This window comes from Cannabis sativa, chromosome X (assembly GCF_029168945.1).
Source record: "Cannabis sativa cultivar Pink pepper isolate KNU-18-1 chromosome X, ASM2916894v1, whole genome shotgun sequence".
NCBI classification, from domain to species: Eukaryota; Viridiplantae; Streptophyta; class Magnoliopsida; order Rosales; family Cannabaceae; genus Cannabis; species Cannabis sativa.
In genome coordinates, this window is record NC_083610.1 from 35,395,055 (window position 1) to 35,413,970 (window position 18,916).

At 35.0% G+C, this 18,916-nt stretch overlaps 3 protein-coding genes across 3 annotated transcripts; all 3 read right to left on the minus strand.

Annotated features, from left to right (window-relative positions):
- Positions 1-2,188: 2,188 nt before the first annotated feature.
- On the minus strand, positions 2,189-3,590 carry LOC133028950 (uncharacterized). The gene is made up of 2 exons (XM_061106510.1): positions 2,649-3,590; positions 2,189-2,547 (listed from the first exon to the last, which is right to left on the minus strand). Exons 1-2 carry the CDS (start codon positions 3,341-3,343, stop codon positions 2,340-2,342), a joined length of 903 nt encoding a protein of 300 aa, XP_060962493.1. The 5' UTR covers positions 3,344-3,590; the 3' UTR covers positions 2,189-2,339.
- On the minus strand, positions 3,514-8,023 carry LOC115722693 (uncharacterized). Its single transcript, XM_061105978.1, has 3 exons — positions 4,878-8,023; positions 3,892-4,435; positions 3,514-3,770 (listed from the first exon to the last, which is right to left on the minus strand). Exons 1-3 carry the CDS (start codon positions 5,790-5,792, stop codon positions 3,514-3,516), a joined length of 1,716 nt encoding a protein of 571 aa, XP_060961961.1. The 5' UTR covers positions 5,793-8,023.
- Positions 8,024-8,156: 133 nt separating this feature from the next.
- On the minus strand, positions 8,157-17,540 carry LOC115710857 (NAD-dependent malic enzyme 62 kDa isoform, mitochondrial). The gene is made up of 19 exons (XM_030639213.2): positions 16,980-17,540; positions 16,612-16,708; positions 16,191-16,309; positions 15,651-15,818; positions 14,927-15,055; positions 14,444-14,504; positions 14,225-14,328; positions 14,041-14,124; positions 13,187-13,293; positions 12,618-12,729; positions 12,383-12,496; positions 11,782-11,847; positions 11,380-11,452; positions 11,201-11,287; positions 10,813-10,867; positions 10,637-10,708; positions 10,245-10,307; positions 10,028-10,142; positions 8,157-8,526 (listed from the first exon to the last, which is right to left on the minus strand). The coding sequence occupies exons 1-19, from the start codon at positions 17,175-17,177 to the stop codon at positions 8,452-8,454; spliced, it is 1,899 nt and encodes a 632-aa protein (XP_030495073.1). The 5' UTR covers positions 17,178-17,540; the 3' UTR covers positions 8,157-8,451.
- Between the last annotated feature and the right edge of the window lie 1,376 nt (positions 17,541-18,916).

Below are 18,916 nucleotides of genomic sequence, written 5' to 3' on the forward strand. Positions count from 1 at the left end.
TGAAGTTTCTACTAAATTCAAACCTCTTGTGTGGACAAGGGAAGACATAGAGGAAAATAATGTGTATACAACATCTCTTAGTGGTACGCCTTCAGGGAGATATATCTTGGCAAGTTGTACAAAAACAAGGAAGAATTGAAGAATGTAGTGGGAAGGTATGCATTGAAAAATAATTTTGAGTGGATGGTAAGTAAGTCTGGCACTGATGTGTTTTACGTTACTTGTAAGGATGAAAATTGTAAATGGAGATTAAAGGGGAAGAAGAAGGCACTTTGTGACATGTTTGAGGTTACTGTGTTTCACAACGAACACACAAGTAGCTTGGATTCTAGACATTCTGATCACCGGCAAGCAGCACCGTGGGTCATTGGTCACATTATTAAGAACAAGTACACATCAGATGGATCTAACTACAAGGCAAAAGACATACAGAGGGATATGTTTGATGAATATGACATCAAGATGAGTTATGAGAAAGCTTGGAGATGTAGAGAGAAGGCAGTTATGTACAAGAGGGGTACTCCAGCAGAATCTTATACGAAATTATATGGTTACTTCTACATGCTGGAACAAAAGAATCCAGGCACTATTACTGACATTGTCAGCGAGGATAACCGGTTCAAGTACTGTTTCTGGTCACTCGATGCTTGTAGGAAGGGATTTAAGTTTTGTCGTCCTGTGATTAGTATCGACGGAACATTCTTGAAGACGAAGTATGGAGGAACACTGTTAGTTGCTGCGTACGATGCAACAACTAATTGTTTCCGGTAGCCTTTGCAATTGTTGACAGTGAGAATCATGACTCTTGGAAGTATTTCTTGCGGAAGTTGAAGGAAGCCATTGGTGAGGTTGAAAATCTTATGTTCATATCGGATAGGCATCAAAGCATTGAACATGCTGTTGATGTTGTTTTCCCAGAAGCATGCCACTGTGCATGCTTCAAGCATATTACTATGAATGTCAATCACAAGTTTAAGACTGATGTATGCAACAAGCAAATATGGCTTGCAGCTTACGCATGGAACAAGACGGAATGTGATAGGCATTTTGAGGTGCTGAAACAGATGGACCCTGCCATTGCTACATACGTCGAGCAAATAGGGTTTGAAAAGTGGGCTCGTCCTTATTGTCCAGGCGATCGGTACAACATAATGACAAGCAATGCTGCCGAAAGCTTCAACAAGGTGACAGAAGAATTCAGAAAATATCCAGTAACTATTTTGGTTGACTTCATCAGGTTCACACTTCAAAATTGGTTTGCTTCTCGTCTCGAAAAGGCTAGTAAGTGCGCTACTCCTTTGGCTACTACTTTTGAAAATGATTTAAAGGATCAACATAAAGATGGTATGTTCAGGAGTGTCCTTCGTAATGGTGCCCAATTGTTCAACGTTGGTACGAGTCCTCAAGGTGAGAGAGGTGGTGATGTGAACTTAGTGGAGAGAACATGCACTTGCGGACTTTTCCAAACGCTCAAAATCCCTTGTCCCCATGCATGTGCCGCAGCAGTTAGTCAGAATGTGAGCGTGTACACACTTTTCTCTCCATATTACACTAAAGAAACGTGGAAGAAGACCTACGATGCCACAATTAATATTGTTGGCGAGGAGGATGAGTGGGTACTACCAGAACATATCAAGAACATAAGAATCGGGGTACCAGTGGAGAAAAAACCAGTAGGTCGGCCTAGGAAGAGCAATGCAGGTAGAAGACCCACGAAGCGTCGACCGTCTAGTGGTCAGGTGGTAGTGGAACCTCGCCATTGTTCGCTATGTCACGGTTCAGGGCACAACAGAGCTACATGCAAAGCTCGAGTTTGAACCATTTCTCTAATATTTAAATGAATATGTGTTGTATTGGTGGTAGTTGGATATTGTGCAATTTTCTCCTAGATTAATACTTTTTCGGTTTGTTTACCGACTTTTAGGCGACATTATGTGATTACTGTGCGATTTTTAACTGACAGAAACTTGTTTTTTAGTTTGTTTTGTTCTGTAATTTTTGGCGATATTATGCGATTATTGTGCGATTTTGTGCGATGTTAACTACAGGATCTTGTTTTTTAGTTTGTTTGGTTCTGTATTTTTTGGCGATATTATGCGATTAGTGTGCGATTTTTGTGCGATGTCAAAATAATCGTGATTGTTTAGTTTGTTTGGTTCTGTGTTTTTTGGCGATATTATGCGATTAATGTGCGATGTTAATGCGATTCTTACCAAAATAATTTTTCAAGATGTCATGATTTGACAGGTATTTATCAAAAATTAAAAAAACAAAGAAATTGATACAAGCAACAATTTAAATAGCTTTAAATTTACTTGTTATATATAATTTTGGTGAGATTATAATACAATTACAAAAGGGGAGTTTATGTGTATAAGAATAACATTAGAAAAACCTACAAAAAACCACCATGTCAAGTTCTGGTAAAATAGGTCCACACACCACCTATGTCTAAAGGTGAGCATGTTATCATCATGAACATGCTCCAACGACCGTTCCAGCATCAAGTGCTCAATGTGCTCCATGGCATACATTCCACAATTGCCACTAAAAAAAATAGTAAATATTAGCAACAATTAAGTTAAGTAATTCATAATGGAGTGCAAAATTAAATTACTCAAATTATACAAAAAAAAAAAGAGATTCACCTGCTGTTCGTTTGTGGTGCAACCTCAGATGTAACTCGTCTATAATGCAGGGGTAGGAGCTGACTGAGATCACCCAACTCCACCGGATGTACATAATTGTTGTATGGGAAATAACCGCTAGCTCGGATTAGATTCGCAAATAGCTCGCTGTAAGGCTTCAAATATGACTCCATGCGTGCCTCAACGGTGCCACCAATATCAGAATCATATACAATGATCTCCCAGTTCTCGATATCCACCTCAACTGCCACCCAGTGGCGCTCTTTGGGAAGGTGCAACACAAAGTATATGTACTCCTGCTTCTCCCAACATGGCAAGTATCTGTGCGGTATCCCCTGCACGTAATTCATAACGCCCTCATCCCATTTCATCTTGCTCTTGTCACCCTCATACATATTCCAAAACATGGAAAAGAACTGTGGAGCAGATGTGTCCAAAACTACACCTTTTCGAGTGTAGACTTCTGGGTACAGGGTCCGTCTTCTTCTCAATAAGTGCGCCATGGCATCAATTTGTTGTATTCCAAAAGAAAATAGTAAGACAGAAATCGCATAAAAGTCGCACAAATATCGCATGAAATCGCACAAACCAATTACCAAAATTATTTCGAACGTCGCACAAACATCGCACAGTAATCGCACATAAGTCGCAACAAATACACAAATCACTGAATAATAATCGCACACACATCGCATATAAATCGCATAAAAGTCGCATAACCAGATTAAACATTAAGTGCAAATATAGCATATAAATCGCATATAAATCGCATGTAAGTCGCACAGAAAATGAAAAACACAATAAATTAATTCTGTTAAGAAATAACTTGCGGCATCGTCGAGCCATTCGTTCAGCACCATCAATTTCACGAACCAAGATCTAGTGGCTTCGCAGTGTGAACATCCCTAGGACGGCCATTGTCCCTAGCATAAGTAATCCACTTCTGGAAAAATTTTAACAGCGGGGTCATGGGTTTCAGTGTGTCTACTACCACGGGCCCATGTCTTTGTTTCTTCTTCCCAGCTGTGTAGTCATTCAAGAAAACCGGCTTCCGCTTTCGCCTAAGCCTACAGAACTCCACCCCATCTGGTGGCCCCTGCAACTCTTCCACATCCTGAGATTCTGTATCACCCAGCGAAATGACAATGGCGTTTGCAGGAGTAGAAGGAACGTCACATACGTCAGGTTGCCAATCTTCTGGGTAGACATCATCATCATCATATGTCGGCGGTGATGAATGTACCGTCTGTAATGGCTCTGCCGTGTCGGATGGATGTGTGGGGTCTGATTCTTTGTGCCGCCACGATGGTTGTGTCGGCTCCAAAGGTCGCACGTAACAAACTTATCACGGTCGCAATTTGATCCATGATAAGATTCTTCATCTCTTTCTGACTTCTCTTGAAGTCAGCCTTCATCTCAGTCTGGGCAGTGAGAATCGCAAGTTGTTGCGCTTCTACCTTCTCCAACCTCTTAGCCAACAAGAGGTAGTCGGAGTCATTGGGTGGAGCAGAGCTTGGGGGCATAGTGGCAGATGCTGGGGGCACAGTGGCAGATGTGGAGGCGTCTGCTGTTTCCTTGGGTGGGGATGGTGGAATAATTTTGGACCTTTTAACATATTCTGCCACCCGTTGGGCTTGGGTCTCGAATGCGGTCGAATTTTGCGCCCCGGCTTGTGTTTCTTCGACCTCATCTAACCCCATTTCCACTGTGGGGACCTCACCCTCACAATTGTTCTTCCAGTAGTCGACCTCCCAATTCCGAGGATACAAAATTTGAAGCACAACCATCTGAAAGAAAGCCAAATAAACATTTAACATTCAAAATCGCACAGTAATCGCAAATAAATCGCATAAAATCGCAGACACTGACAAATTAACAAGTACCGATTATCGCACATAACTCGCACAAACTCGCATACATATCGCCAAAAAAATCTAAATAGCAACAAGGTCAAATCGCACACATATCGCATAAAACTCGCATAACATCGCATAAAATAACTGTTCTAACACTAACATAATAAATCGCACAAAAAAATCAGAATAGCAACAAGGTCAAATCGCACACATATCGCATAAAACATCGCATAACATCGTATATGAAAACAGATTGACAAACAGAAACATGCAGAAATCGCATACATATCGCATTAAAATCGCTTAAAATCGTATAAAATCACAGTTTCACAATTTAAATACCAAAAAAACAAAGAAACTAAGATTGACATACCCTTTTCTCAAATAGTGCAGCCACGTCAGGTTGCTTCACATCATGTCTCGTAACGGAATCGGGAGTACTCCAATTCAACATTCGAGGGAATCTACTCCCTCTGCACTGCCCATACTTCTTCCCCAAATCTTGCATCACCTCGAAGGCCCAGTATTGCAGCGCCGGGGCATATCCATAGACATTGTACTTTGCCTCCGATTGAGTAATTTTTTTCTCCGTCTTCCCTTTCTTCTTCATCTTATCTTTAGTAGAGACCTTATCAATGTAATTCTTCCTCAGGTCACTCATACTCTTAGTTGTGGATGACAATATCTTCTGATAAGAAAGGAGGCCCCACAGATACTCGAAGAAGTTTTCAACGTTTTCTACCAGTTTCAGCATATCCGTCCAGATATAAACACCCTCAGCCCTTGATAGAAGAACACCCTCGACAAATGCGCACAACCCCAACTTGTACACATTGTCCGCCACATCGCAGGACTCAAAAGCTAGCCAAAGGGTTTTGAAAGTGACCCGTTTGGCATTATTGAGGTAGTCCCGCAGTATCCGATCAGACTCACACAGTGTACTCAAATCTTCTGTTGAGGGGCCACCGCTCATCTTTAGTCCGGTGATCAAACCAAACTCAGACCGCCCAAATCTGGCTTCGGTTTTACCCACGTAAAACCAGACTTCATCATTTTTCACCTCAGTCACTTTCGTTTTCCTCAATAGCAGTTGATGCACAATCACCCCAGAGAATTTCAAATCACTGGCATTCCAAAAAACTCCAAAGGGAGTTTCCTTCACCCTCTCAGTCAAGTTGAAGGCTTCAAACTTAGCCTTTATTGAAGCAAAGTACCCATTTCCTCTGTACGTGATACGGCCTGGAAAATGCTCAGCCAAGGGTAGAATAAGTTCAGGAGCCATCTGCATTTACAAGATAAATTAGACTACATCGCATAAAAATCGCACCAACATCGCTAAAAATCGCATATTTTTTCAATAGTGAAGTAGAATCGCATACAAATCGCACATTAATCGCATAATATCGCCAAAAAATACAGATCAAAACTAACTAAAAAATAAGATCCTGTCAGTTAACATCGCACTAACATCGCACATAATCGCACAAAATTGTTAAAATCGCATAACCTATACTATATACCATACATCGCACAAACCATCGCATGATGTCGCCTAAACGTCGCTAAACATACTAAAAAGTATTAATTTGGGACAAAATCGCACAAAATTGCATATAAATCGCACAATGTCGCACAATAATCTAAACCACAAACCAGAGCTTCACAGACTCGTGTTATGTCGCACAAAATTGCACATGGCATCGCATAAAATCGCACAAATACCTAAAAACCCAGGAAACAAGTTTTGATCGAAACCCATCTTCATCCCACAGTTTTATTGCACAAATCATCCCAAATAACATACAAAATAACAACTTCCAATTCAATACTAGATTCAACCACATATTTATGCATTTAAAGGAGAAATTCAAAGATAAATTATACAATAACTAACCTTGATTGCTGCGATTGGGGTTGGTGGGATTCGACAGGTGTGGGTGGTCGTCGTGGGTTCGTCGTCGACTGGAGTTCGTGGTCGTCGTGGGTTCGCTCGGATCGATTGGGTTCGTCGCCGTGGGTGGCCGTGGGTTCGTGTGTGTGGGTTCGTGGGTGAGGTCCAGTGTGGGTTCGTTGGTTCGATTGGTGTGTGGGTTCGTGGGTGAGGTCCGGTGTGGGTTCGTGGTTCGTGGGTGAGGGCCGGTGTGGGTTCGAGGGTTTGGCAGTCTGTTTGGGAGAGGGAACGAAGAGAGAGAATGTCGAAGAGAGAGAATGAGTGAAAGAGGGAATGAGAGAAGTTTGAAAAGACAGGGGTATTTTTGGAAGAAAATTGAAAGAATGGGATAGTTTTTTTATGTGTGATAATTGGGTATAATTAAACACATAATCTAATGTTTTAGCATAATTTATCAAATTTCCCTTATTTCAATTCAAATAGTCAAAGATCCTCTATAGATTATATACATCGAATAGGGACAAATTTACCATTCTACCATTCAATGTATTTTATCTTTAAAACACTTAGCTACCTATAAATGATATTTTAGTAAACTAATATAATTATTGAAATGAGGCATCAATCATTTATCTCTATTAAGCCAAGCTCGAAGGAAATTATCGTTTCATTTCTAAATACTTATAAAAGCTATAAATTCTATATTTATAATCAGCGCTCCCACTCAATTATACTATCATGTTCCCAAGATGTAAGTATTACGCCGGCCGAGCTTTAACGAACAACTCTAAGAACATAAATAATACATGTAAACAGAACCTAACCATATCAAGATTGAGATCTATTGACCTAAGATCAACTAATTGATACTGACTTAGATAGATATAACGGTAAGTTTATAATATCTTATCAAAGTTCAATATCAGTCCAGTCCAATGTATACTCTATACATCCAATCCTAACATACTTTGTTAATGTCATGGAAAAGACATAACACTTATCCAAGGTGCAGGTATACTTTATCGCTGATTATCATATCAGTCTAAATCCAGTGTACTAACAAATCATGAGACATAAACTTTTGAACATATAATCATAATTATATTCTACTGTGTTGACAACACTATAATCATGAATAACTATATGTTTTGGACTTAATAGAATTTAAATTTATTCATTAAACATACAATCATGAAATAAATCATGTAAACCATACAATATAAAATGATTTCTGATTTTTTATTTATTAATAAATCTAATTATATTGAAATAAAGGACATAAAATCCCAACAAAATTAAGATACAAAATGACATAAAAAGTCATTATGATTCATGATAATTAGTAAATTAAATATAATTTTTTAAAAATTATAACAATATTGTAATTAAAAAAATTTATTAAAGTCATTAATATTAAATGATAATAATATAAATAAAAAAAATATTAAATGTGTGTCAAATTTGACACAATATTATTTATAGTGCTAAATTACTAAACTTTTAGCATGTGAATGTGTCAAATTTGTCACTCCATTAGAGAAGTATTTTTTATAAAAATATCAAAATATATAACTTGTATAAAGTGAACTGAAAACCACTTGAGGTTAGCTCAAGTGGCTATAGGAGGGTGCGTGTGTGTTGGAAGTCTTGGATTCGAGTCCCAAATTATATATGATTGTAATATATAAACGCTCAAATAAAAAAAAATGAACTGAAAAAAGGAAAAAACAAAAAATAAAACAAAACAAAATACACAAGGAATAACTCAAAAAAAAACATAGAGTATGCTATGTTAAAAGAAAAGTTCTCTCTTGTTATTTGGAGTTTGGGCATGCTAGAGTCGAAATGTTTAACTTATTATCTAAGAGAGGAAAAAAATCAGGTAGATATTTCAAGACCTACGTAAAACAATCATACTTATGGTATGAGACACAATATACATGCTTGAAACTGGAGCAAATAACAGATCAAAATAAATTATTTAGAGTTGAAATTAATGCATGGAGGTTTCTACATACAACACTATGCTCTTATCACTTTTCTTCTTTTGGGAAGGTCAATCTTGCTTATAAACCAGTGTTGGGTATTCTGGGGACCACATATTGTTCTTCACATACTCTACAATTTCCTCCTGCAATAATTAAAAAGAAAAGAAGCAGTTATCAGATAATGCTACGCTTGAAATCTGCAGTTGGGTTTCCTAATTTGGCAACACAATAAACTATAGTGGTCTATCTCATATTCTCATGTTAGCTTACAACTTAGTGCACTCGTGTCATTAGGTTCCTTCTTAAGCTTTCAATTAGTTTTTTTTTTCTTTTAGAAGGTCGGCCAAAGCAAGCGAACCCTATAAGTTAACACAAATGGCTCGTATGGAACGTCGTATTAAGTCGTATTGTATTGTATTATATTGAATTAGATTATATATCATATTTTATATAATACTATGCTAAACTTTAATTTATATTAAAATATTATAGATTTAGGTGTCTATAAAAATTAAAACCACATATAGTTTTATATAAAAATATTACATAAAATACAATACAATACGACTTAATACGTCATTCCAAACGAGCACATTATGTCTTGATAGCCATAGAGCATCCACCAAAACTAGGGTGAGCGTGGCATATTTAGCCAACTGACCCTTTTAATAATGCTGATAAAATCAATACTTAAGTCTCTTCATCTCTTTCACTGATATCTATAGTCCTTCATCGAAGGTATTGAGGGTGTTCAAAAAGTCATCCGATTCAATCAAAATCAACGGATCCAATCACAACCGATCCAATAAAATTAAATATTCAATTATAATTAGATCGGATTGGATATAAATTTTAAAAATCCAATTTGAGCGGATCAGTTGTCAAATGGAACACCCGATCTAATGAACAACCTACCGAACTAATATAATTATCATCCAATTATAATTATATATATTTTTAAAGAATATTTATTAATTTTATTCTTAATTATAATGTGTATATACTAACACGTTTATGGATTATGATGGATTAAATTTGTATTATATTGTCATATTTTGAGTATGTGATCATAATAACTAAGTTAGACTAATGTTTATATATATATTGAATTTGTGTTTTATCACTGTAGAAACAAGTTTAAATTGTGCTTATTTTATCTTTTCTTTTTAATGAATTTAGCCTAAATAATAGTTAATAAGATTGAATGGATCCGATTTAATTCAATAGATAACCAATTAATGCATCAAATGGTTAGAACCAATCCTATTCAATGTTTCCAGTTGATCAGATCGGATCGGTTAAGTCAACTCGATTGGATTTGATTAGTTGACAAAATCTAACATCCAATAAATAATTAGATTGCATCGGTTGGGTCTAGATCCCAAGAACACTCATCTTTGTCTAATTTATTTTGTGATCACTTTATGGCTATTACTTGATCTTCACTCCATTCATGTATTAACATCTCTCCCCCTCTGTAATCTACTCTATTGTTCTTTTAGGTGGGTATTTTTCAGGAATGTTCCGAACAATCCCTTAGTTCCATTACTTAACGTACTTGAGTTAGTGTCGGTGGCATTCAAGTATGATCCTAACTTTATATAGTAAAACTACAATTTGTAAAAATTGACCAAAATTACAAACCTGTGTAAGTTTACTAAGTTCGCGTGCATCCATTTCACGGTATCCTTCAGCTAGATCTTCTTCTATAGCTTCCTTTATAACAGCTGCAGCTACTTCTTTTGTTATATCACGAATGCTGCGAAAATTCAAAGAAGTCAAAAATTTTACTCTAAATCTAATGTGCTACATTCTTGGAAATGCATATAATGAGAGAATGGAAGTCTGTCGATATATGTACCTTGATATAGATGGGTATATAACCCCATTTAGAACATCCTCTTCCGACATATATGCAGCTAGGCTGTAGACAGAATAAATGTCAGAAAATATATAAGCAAATTGAACACCTTGTCAGTTGTCATAAATTGATAATAATGAGAAATCAGAAATATTTATTGTAAGGAAGTTGCAAAGATCTCAAACTAATCCCATTAGATTGATTTTTAATTCTTTACATTTTAATCTAATCTACCAAAACTTTTAGATAAATCACAGTCTAGAAAACGCTCTAAATTCTTTTTTTTTTTTTTCTATCCAAATTTCTGATCCTAGGGTTGTAAAAGTATGTTCAAGTTGCAGTCTTGTAATGTACATCCACTAAAATAACTTCTTAAGGGTATATGGAAATACCATTCAGCCGCTGCTTGTAGCATGCCATCAGAGATGATCCTGGATCCAGACAGAAGAGTACCAAGCCCAATTCTGCGTGTTGAACAATATACATACATAAGATTAAAACTAAAACGGTAACACTTTTTATGTTATCTATCTTCATCTTTTAAAAGGCATTAGTGGACAAAACTTACCCTGGAAAAAGGTACATGTTGTTACCCTGGTTGCAGTGACCAATATGACCATTTCCTGAAAAATAGAATATAGTCAGTATTTTCACAAAAAGCAAAATTATTCCAGAACTGTTTTTTACTACAGAAGATAAATTAAGCTGATTCATAATAGAAATTTAATCTCCCAGGGAATAAGCCCGGTTTCTACTTGACTAAAAGATGAAGATATATATTATTTAATGTATGCAAGCAAGTACGTATGACCGCACACATAAGAAAAGATAATAATAAATAATTAGGAAAAAAAATCAGGATTCCTGTTGGGTTTGGAATTCTTGCTGTATTTCTTCACAGAAAAATGGAATATACGTAAAAAACAAAAGCAACTTAAATTTGTTTAAATACATACCCAGATCGACATCCTTGAATGGACTTCCACTTGCAAATACAATATTGTCTCCCACAATGGAGAATGCGTCGTCAGGAGTACATTCAGCTAAATCACCAAAAAAAAAAAGTGCAGGTAAATCTCTGGAAAAGGCTGTATTCATACAATTGTAGGCATCACACTCAAAGGCGTAAAAATACCGTTTTTAGTAGGATTTGACATGGCAAAGATGGCAGGCCTTGTTGAAGTTGAACCTTTAAGTGCCTCTAGTACCTATTGCATAACATCAATTTACAACAAAATATGAGTTAGCATAATTCTGACATTCTCCCAAAGAAAAACAAGCCATGAAATTTGACAAATGATCTCTTGATCAAATGATAATATTGATGTATACCCAAATGGTGAAATCAGATGAATGCAAGATAATAAAGGAAAAGAAAAATCTATCTGTTCCATAATTTGCTATCATGATTTATGATTTAACTAGTCTTCATATGTTTGCTTTTTCTTGAGCTTCTCATATGCTGTGGCATACATGTAAAATCGTGAAAATTTCATATTGACATTATCCTTAAAGAATATAGGAAACTAAACCATACCTCTTTTGAGAACAAACCCCCAACTGCAGATAATCCAAGAAGCACATCAGGCTTTATTTGTTTCACCTGGTTAGTTAAGAATCAAGATTAGCAAGTGGTGACTGTTAATGAGAAGACAAATCAAGTACTGGACAGTTCTAAGAAAAAATCAAAGACAGGACGGATCGTAAAATTTGACAGTACTAGGATCCCTTTTAATATTTCTTTGGTGCTGGCATAGCTCACAAATCTGAATACAATCCAAGGATGCTAAGAGATAACATCCTCAAAAACTTTAAAGATTCAATAGCCAAGCCTAATTTTACACCAGTATTCTTACATTGGTATGATAATTAATGCATTTAGTTTCCTTTGAATGGAGTTTTCCAAAGTTACAACTTCTCACGCCTAAAGAAGCTGCAGTAATCCCCTATGTGTATATTTTGGTCCAAACCTCCAAGAAGAATTCTCAATTCTTTGTTCTCTTAGTAGTTTGAACATTGGGAGTTGAAGTGAAACAAATTTCTCAGTCTTATTTTCAAAGTTTTATTGTACTCACAAACATTTTAAGCTATAAAGAGTCGTTTAGAAAACCCCAAACAAAGGTGAAAAGCTAACATACCACTTCTGCAAGACTTGCACCTTCCTTTAACCCCTGGCGATGAATTTCTTTGATCTTCCTTGCAAAAGGAAGCGCATCAGGATCAACATTTTCACGTTCATCTGTGATCAGGCCCTGGAAACACAAAACAGCAAATATAATTATCTCCTTTTCACTAATAGAATTTGTGATTTGAAGCACCATCTTTAGAAACTGCAGTTAATGATAATTCTAGAGAGTTGGAAATTATACTCACATTGGCATCAACTACCCAGAACTGTCTCAGAGCACTCTCAAAAGCAGATTCATTGTTTCCCAACATCCTTGCCATTGTTTTTCTTGCAGCATTTAGAACCCCTATTCCTGCACTGCATCGGTACAAAAATTTAAAACAAAAAAAATTATATATAGATGCTAAACATGCATGTCCCTGGGAATCATTCCACATCATATAGATGCTTACTAAATCAAAGTATATAACTATACACATTCTTTAGATATTAATAATGATTAAACTCTAATTGAACATAATAAAGTAGAGTCCCAAACTTGGAAGTATATACAATAGCAAAAAATCCAGCACAGTTATAGTCGATCAAACATAAGCAACATAGGTTAAAAACTCAGCATTCTACTCTATATCGAACTGATTAGTTCACCTTTTAGCTTAATAACTCGTGAATGGCATCATTTGACTTACTAATCCAAACAGCAATCACACATATAAATAAAAGAGGCTGAATAATGAATTAATAAGTCGTGTTGCACCAAATTAATCGACTTAAGCAAAACTTCTCAAATTTTGCTAGATACTAAGCCACTAACCTCCCAGCACCAGCAACAACAATCTTCTGTTTTGGGAAATCAATCATTGGCCTTCCTTGTGCTCTTACAGCTCCTAAAAGTCCAGCGATGGCAACTCCTGCTGTTCCCTGTCAGAAGAAACACTATACTTTCAAATACTTCAAATATGACATTAAGGAAGAAAAGAAAAAACCTCCAAGTTCGATTGTCAAATGCATATTTTTCCTAATATTAACATAATCTCATCAAATTCATAAAATGTTAATAACAACACTACACAATTTAAAAAAAAAAAAGAGACAGACAAAAGAAAGAAAAAATAATAACAAATGATGGCTGACTAAAAGTAGGTCAACCATCTGCATGGAAACTACTGTTGTAAATAGTACAAAAACATCTATTACATCCTTAGCATGTGTGTCTACCCAAACGTTGTTACTATCATACACAGGATCCCTTTTGTTACCCACCTTAGTTCCAAGGTTTTGGAAATCCTATTTGGCAACAAGAATTGAGATAGAGCAAATACAATCACAAAAATATGGGAAATATGGCTTGAAAGGAATAACAAAACTGTAGAAGGGGTAGAGGAAGTTCTGTCAATTATTTTGGATGGCACTTTTGATCCTTAACTTAAAAACAAAAGATTTCAATTTTCTTTCACTTTTCTGAGCTTATTAGAGATTGTCATCTCTAGTTGTACCATGAGATGATAACTTACCATCTTTTGTAATCTCCTTTTTCTTTAATATAGATTAGTATCTTATAAATTAATTAATTAATAAATAAAAACTATAAAAGTGTGGGGTATAAATAGAATTGATTTACAAATGTATCACAAGATGTTACGATGTTGCGCAGAGCAAGTAGCTAACCTGGACATCATCATTGAACATTCTGTAGGTGGCTCTATAACGCTGTAACAACTTAAAGGCCCACTTGCTTTGGAAGTCTTCAAACTTTAAAAGCATAATGTATTAGTATTTCTCAAGAAGAGATCAAACACAACAGCGTTTTTCTTGCTAATGATTAAAGAAACATCTATCAGATTTATTGTACCTGCACAATAACATGGGGCCATCGAGTAAAAACTGCCTCCATAAATTCATCAATAACAGCAAGATACTCGTCACCATCTAGACGATGTCTCTGCAATCCCAGATCTATAACAAAACAAAATGTTTTAAGCCCCTCACAAACAGCATTTGTAATATAGTTTAGATAGGGTACAAAAAATCCCACAATATCTTGATCATTAATGCAAGAGGTAATACGTACACAAAGGGTCTTTGAGCAATTTCTCGTTGTTGGTTCCAACATCAATCATAACAGGAAGTACCTACAGTTTCATCCAGTACAAGATGTAGAGTGAATAAGAAACAATTTTACAAATAGTTCACTCTCCTCTCTGGTGATGTGACAGTTAAAACAAAAAGTCTTAATCCTTATTTAGTTTTGGACTTGAATCCTTACACAACTCCACCATCTATTTATTTACGTTTTGGTTGTGGGAAGACCACTTCTCAGTTAACCTTTACATTTTCCTTGTAGCTTTTAACAAGTTCAATTATTTATAATATAATCCAAACCTACGTTCAAATCACGCAAAGGTTTCCATGTCAAAATATATTTTGCAAGAAAATAACGAATAATATCCTTTAGAAAAAATGTAGTTGGGATTCAAATAATGCATATTTAAAGCCAGTGATCTATTATATCATTAGAAACATATTGCAATTATCATGGTATTAGAAAAAATACCCTTTGAGGATTTATCCCAGCAGCAGCTACATACAAGTCAAGCTTCCCAATTGCAATACCAATCCCCTGAACACCAAGGTCTCCAAGTCCCAATATTCTGCTTCCATCTGTAACAACAATCATATCGACCTGCAAATCAGAATTTTCCATTAGACCAAAGAAATGATTTATTTTCTAACCACTCATTCAACTGAAGTAGGATATAATAGAAATTATCAGATCACAATATGAAGGTATTGCAGGAGAAGGTAACTTAGTTTTGAGCTTGCACGTATGTGTGTGTGTTTCAATATTGCACCCTCAGCTTCGAGATTGTCTAGAACCCAATATAAGGTTATCTATTCTAGAATTCCATAAAGCATAACTTTATTATTCCCTAGTAGTTATTGACACCCCACAAATTAATTTGCAAGCCTCTGCATCCGGTTTACATAACTGCACTTGAAAGAACAGCTCGCTTATGAATTTAGACCACCCACAACGTTTAATCTATATTCCAAACCCATTTAACAGCTATATCTAGAAGTCTTTCATTTTTATTGTCTAGCTTGCCTCAATAGGCATGGTGATATCACAAGTAAGAAAATACTTCAAACACAGGAAGATACAAATGGCAAGATGCCAAATCTTAAAATTCAGATAGAAACTCATTCAAGATGTACAAACATGTAAACATGTAATTATGGAACATTGCATACATGAATGCATATTATCACAGATCTACCTGATCAGCTGGCCAATTATAAACCATAGACATCATTTCACCACGATCTTCAGCACTGAAATACATTCCCCTTGGCCTTCTAAACAAACCACTGTAGTTTTGACAAACAAGACCTACAGTTGGAGTATAAACTATAGGAGCATATTCCTCGATATTAGCAATCAAAACCTGTCAAATTAAAAAGCATAACATTATCTAAACATTAGGATTAAAATACGATTACAAAAAAGATTATTCATAACTACCCGTACCAGTGTGCACTTAAACTTAATGATGTTCTATGATATAGAATGTCCAATATGATATCTGAACATAGTAATAATTCATGGTTTCCACAATTTAGAAGCAAGTGAGAAGTAATCACAACAAAAGCAATAAATGGGCCTGGTAAGCATGAGGCGGAGAATGAAAATTTAAAGTAGAAAGTGTCTTCTCTAAGAAACACAGGGGACAGTGTTATGTGAACGGTAATGACTTGTCAGTGGTGGTATGGCTACTAATGAAGCTTCGAATAGATGAAGTGAACTCCTTTTAACTTACGTTATAGTACATAGTCTCATTTCTGTCATGTAGACGATTAAGTATGCGCCACTTTGCCAGTGCGTATGGATCAGAAGGTCCATCTCGTGCTTGCACTTCAAGCCTTTTCAAATCAGCCACTGTGATTTCACCAATGTAAACAGTGAGATTTCTACAAGTAAGCTTTGTTCACAAAATTGTGGAAAATTCGAAAGTTGATAAATGGTAGAAATTCGATGGGTTTAAAAACTAGCATACATACATAAGTTCGTTCAGCATATTAATCGTTTATACCTCTGAATATACATCAGTAGTTCACCACAACAACAAACACTAGAAGTAGTCCATGAAAAATTACTTAAAAGCACATATTTAGACTAAATTGCTTAGCATTTGGATCGTGATAGCTCAAAATTATACCAACAATTTGGAGAAGACTTACTGAAACGTTCAATTTGCTGCTCTGTAGACATAACATTTGGAGGAAGAAGTCCTCTGAGATCCAGACGGTCTCGCTCAGTCATTGTAAAAGCCGTTCCCTAATTTTCCATTGGCATGGCAAACAAAGACAAAGAAACCAAAAATTACCAAACAAACAAACACACACACATTCAAGCTTTCTGAAGGTAAATCGACAATAGCTATCATCTATAAATCCATATCGATAATAACTCAACTCATTCAACTAAAACAATGAAACGCAATAATGATCCACAAGCAAACTTGATCTGTAAAACTTGACAGATTCATTCAGACACAAACATCAATATCTACAGATTCAACCAAAGAGATGAGAAAACAAAATATTACTTTATTGAACCAAGGATCGTGGAGAATGTCGAGACTGCGCTTGTGGACCATGGTGGGACGGTGACCCTCGGTTGTAGTAAAAGATCTGGACTTCGAGAGCCATGGATTCCCGACGACACAGGTACCAGCTCTCAGTTTCTGCTTAAGGCGATTCACCAGAGACGACGACGCTCTGATCTGGCCGTACAAGTTCCCCATTTTTACGCGCTCTCTCTCTGGACTTTTTCTCACAAGGAGAAGAAGTGGTGGTGGTGGTAATGGTAAGCTAAGTGGAGCAAGTGAATTTCAGTGTTCACACTCTGATCTCTTTCCTTTTGCTTTTGGTTTTGGTTAAGGTCAATCCTTGTCGATGCTTTGACTTTTCTTCCATCTTCTTCTTCTTCTTTTCAATATTATTTAATTAATATTTATTATTCGCCAACCAATAATTGATGATATTTTAACATTGCCTCATTTTAACTAAATTTACATGCATATAACATATTTAACTAATGAGTTTACTTTCGAAAAGGAAAAAAACATTTAACTAAATTTACATGCTTGATGATGATGCATATAATGGTACTACTACTACTACACTACACATCTCTTTAAGAAGTGTAACTCAGTACAATAATGAGAGATGATGTAAATAACAAACTCAAAGAAATAAGATTATAAGTAAAAAAGAATACGAAAAAAAAATTAAAAAAAAACTCTAACAACCAAAATCAAGACTAGTGGGGATCACCAACTTAAATAATGAAGTTCAAAGTATGTGTCTAAAAATTTATTTTTTCTATTATTAAACATGTGTGATTTCTAGTCAAGTACTTTTTTAATATAAATTTTGTATCTTACAACAAGTGAGTATTTACATTGGCTGGCCGAGGCAACTACAATTTTATAGTGGGGTGTAAAAAAAACTTTTTTTTTTTTTTTTGAATGGAAAAACTTTTTTTTTTGGTAGAAGAGTATTAGTGAAAAATATAATTTTTATGGAGATAAAAATTAAAAAAGAAATGAGAATAAAAATCAAATATAAATTTTATAAGTATAAAATTAAAGTTATGTGGGATAAAAAAAAAAATTGTGTGGGGTTATGAAAAATATAAAATTTACAGAGATAAAAAATACAAATATATAAAGATACAAACAAAAAGTATATTAATATTAAGAGGCAAAAAATATAATTTTTAAAAAATTAAATTATAAAAGATTGAGGGAGAGGGGAGAGGGGCAAATGACCATATACTCCTTTCTTCCACCCTAATATTTACAGTACGTTTGGTAAAAGGAAGAGAAGAAGGGAGAGGGATATAGGGATTTAGGGGTGGTCATTTGATCCAATTTAATTTTTTTCTTTTCATCTGAATCCAATTAGTAATTAGATTTAAACAATTATTATCCGATCCAATTCAATTAGACCTCAAAATCCAATACAATCTGATCCAATTACTAATTGGATTGGATCGGTTTTTTAATTAGATGTCCAATTACACACCTAATTTTTAATATTAACTTAAAAATATGAAGATAAATACGTAAAAATTAAATATCACCATTAATTTTAAGTTTAATACTCCATGAAAATATTATTTTTACAAACGAAATGTAACTAAGCGTTTGAAATAACTAAAACAATAATATTTTTAAGTAATAAAATATAACAAAACATTATGAAAATAAAAACATAGAACAACCAAGTATTACAAATTTCACAAATAAAAAAGTCACTAAAAATATAATTAATATTTTTTTTATTGTTTATTAGTTTTTATTATATAAATCAATATAAATAATTTTCTAATATATAAAAATACAATTGGATTAAAACGATTTTTAATTGGATCTTAAGATTGACATCCAATAACCGATCCAATCCAATTAGAATCTAACTTTTAGCATCTAATACAATCCTATTATAATTGGATATCCAATTTTTTTGTAATTGGATT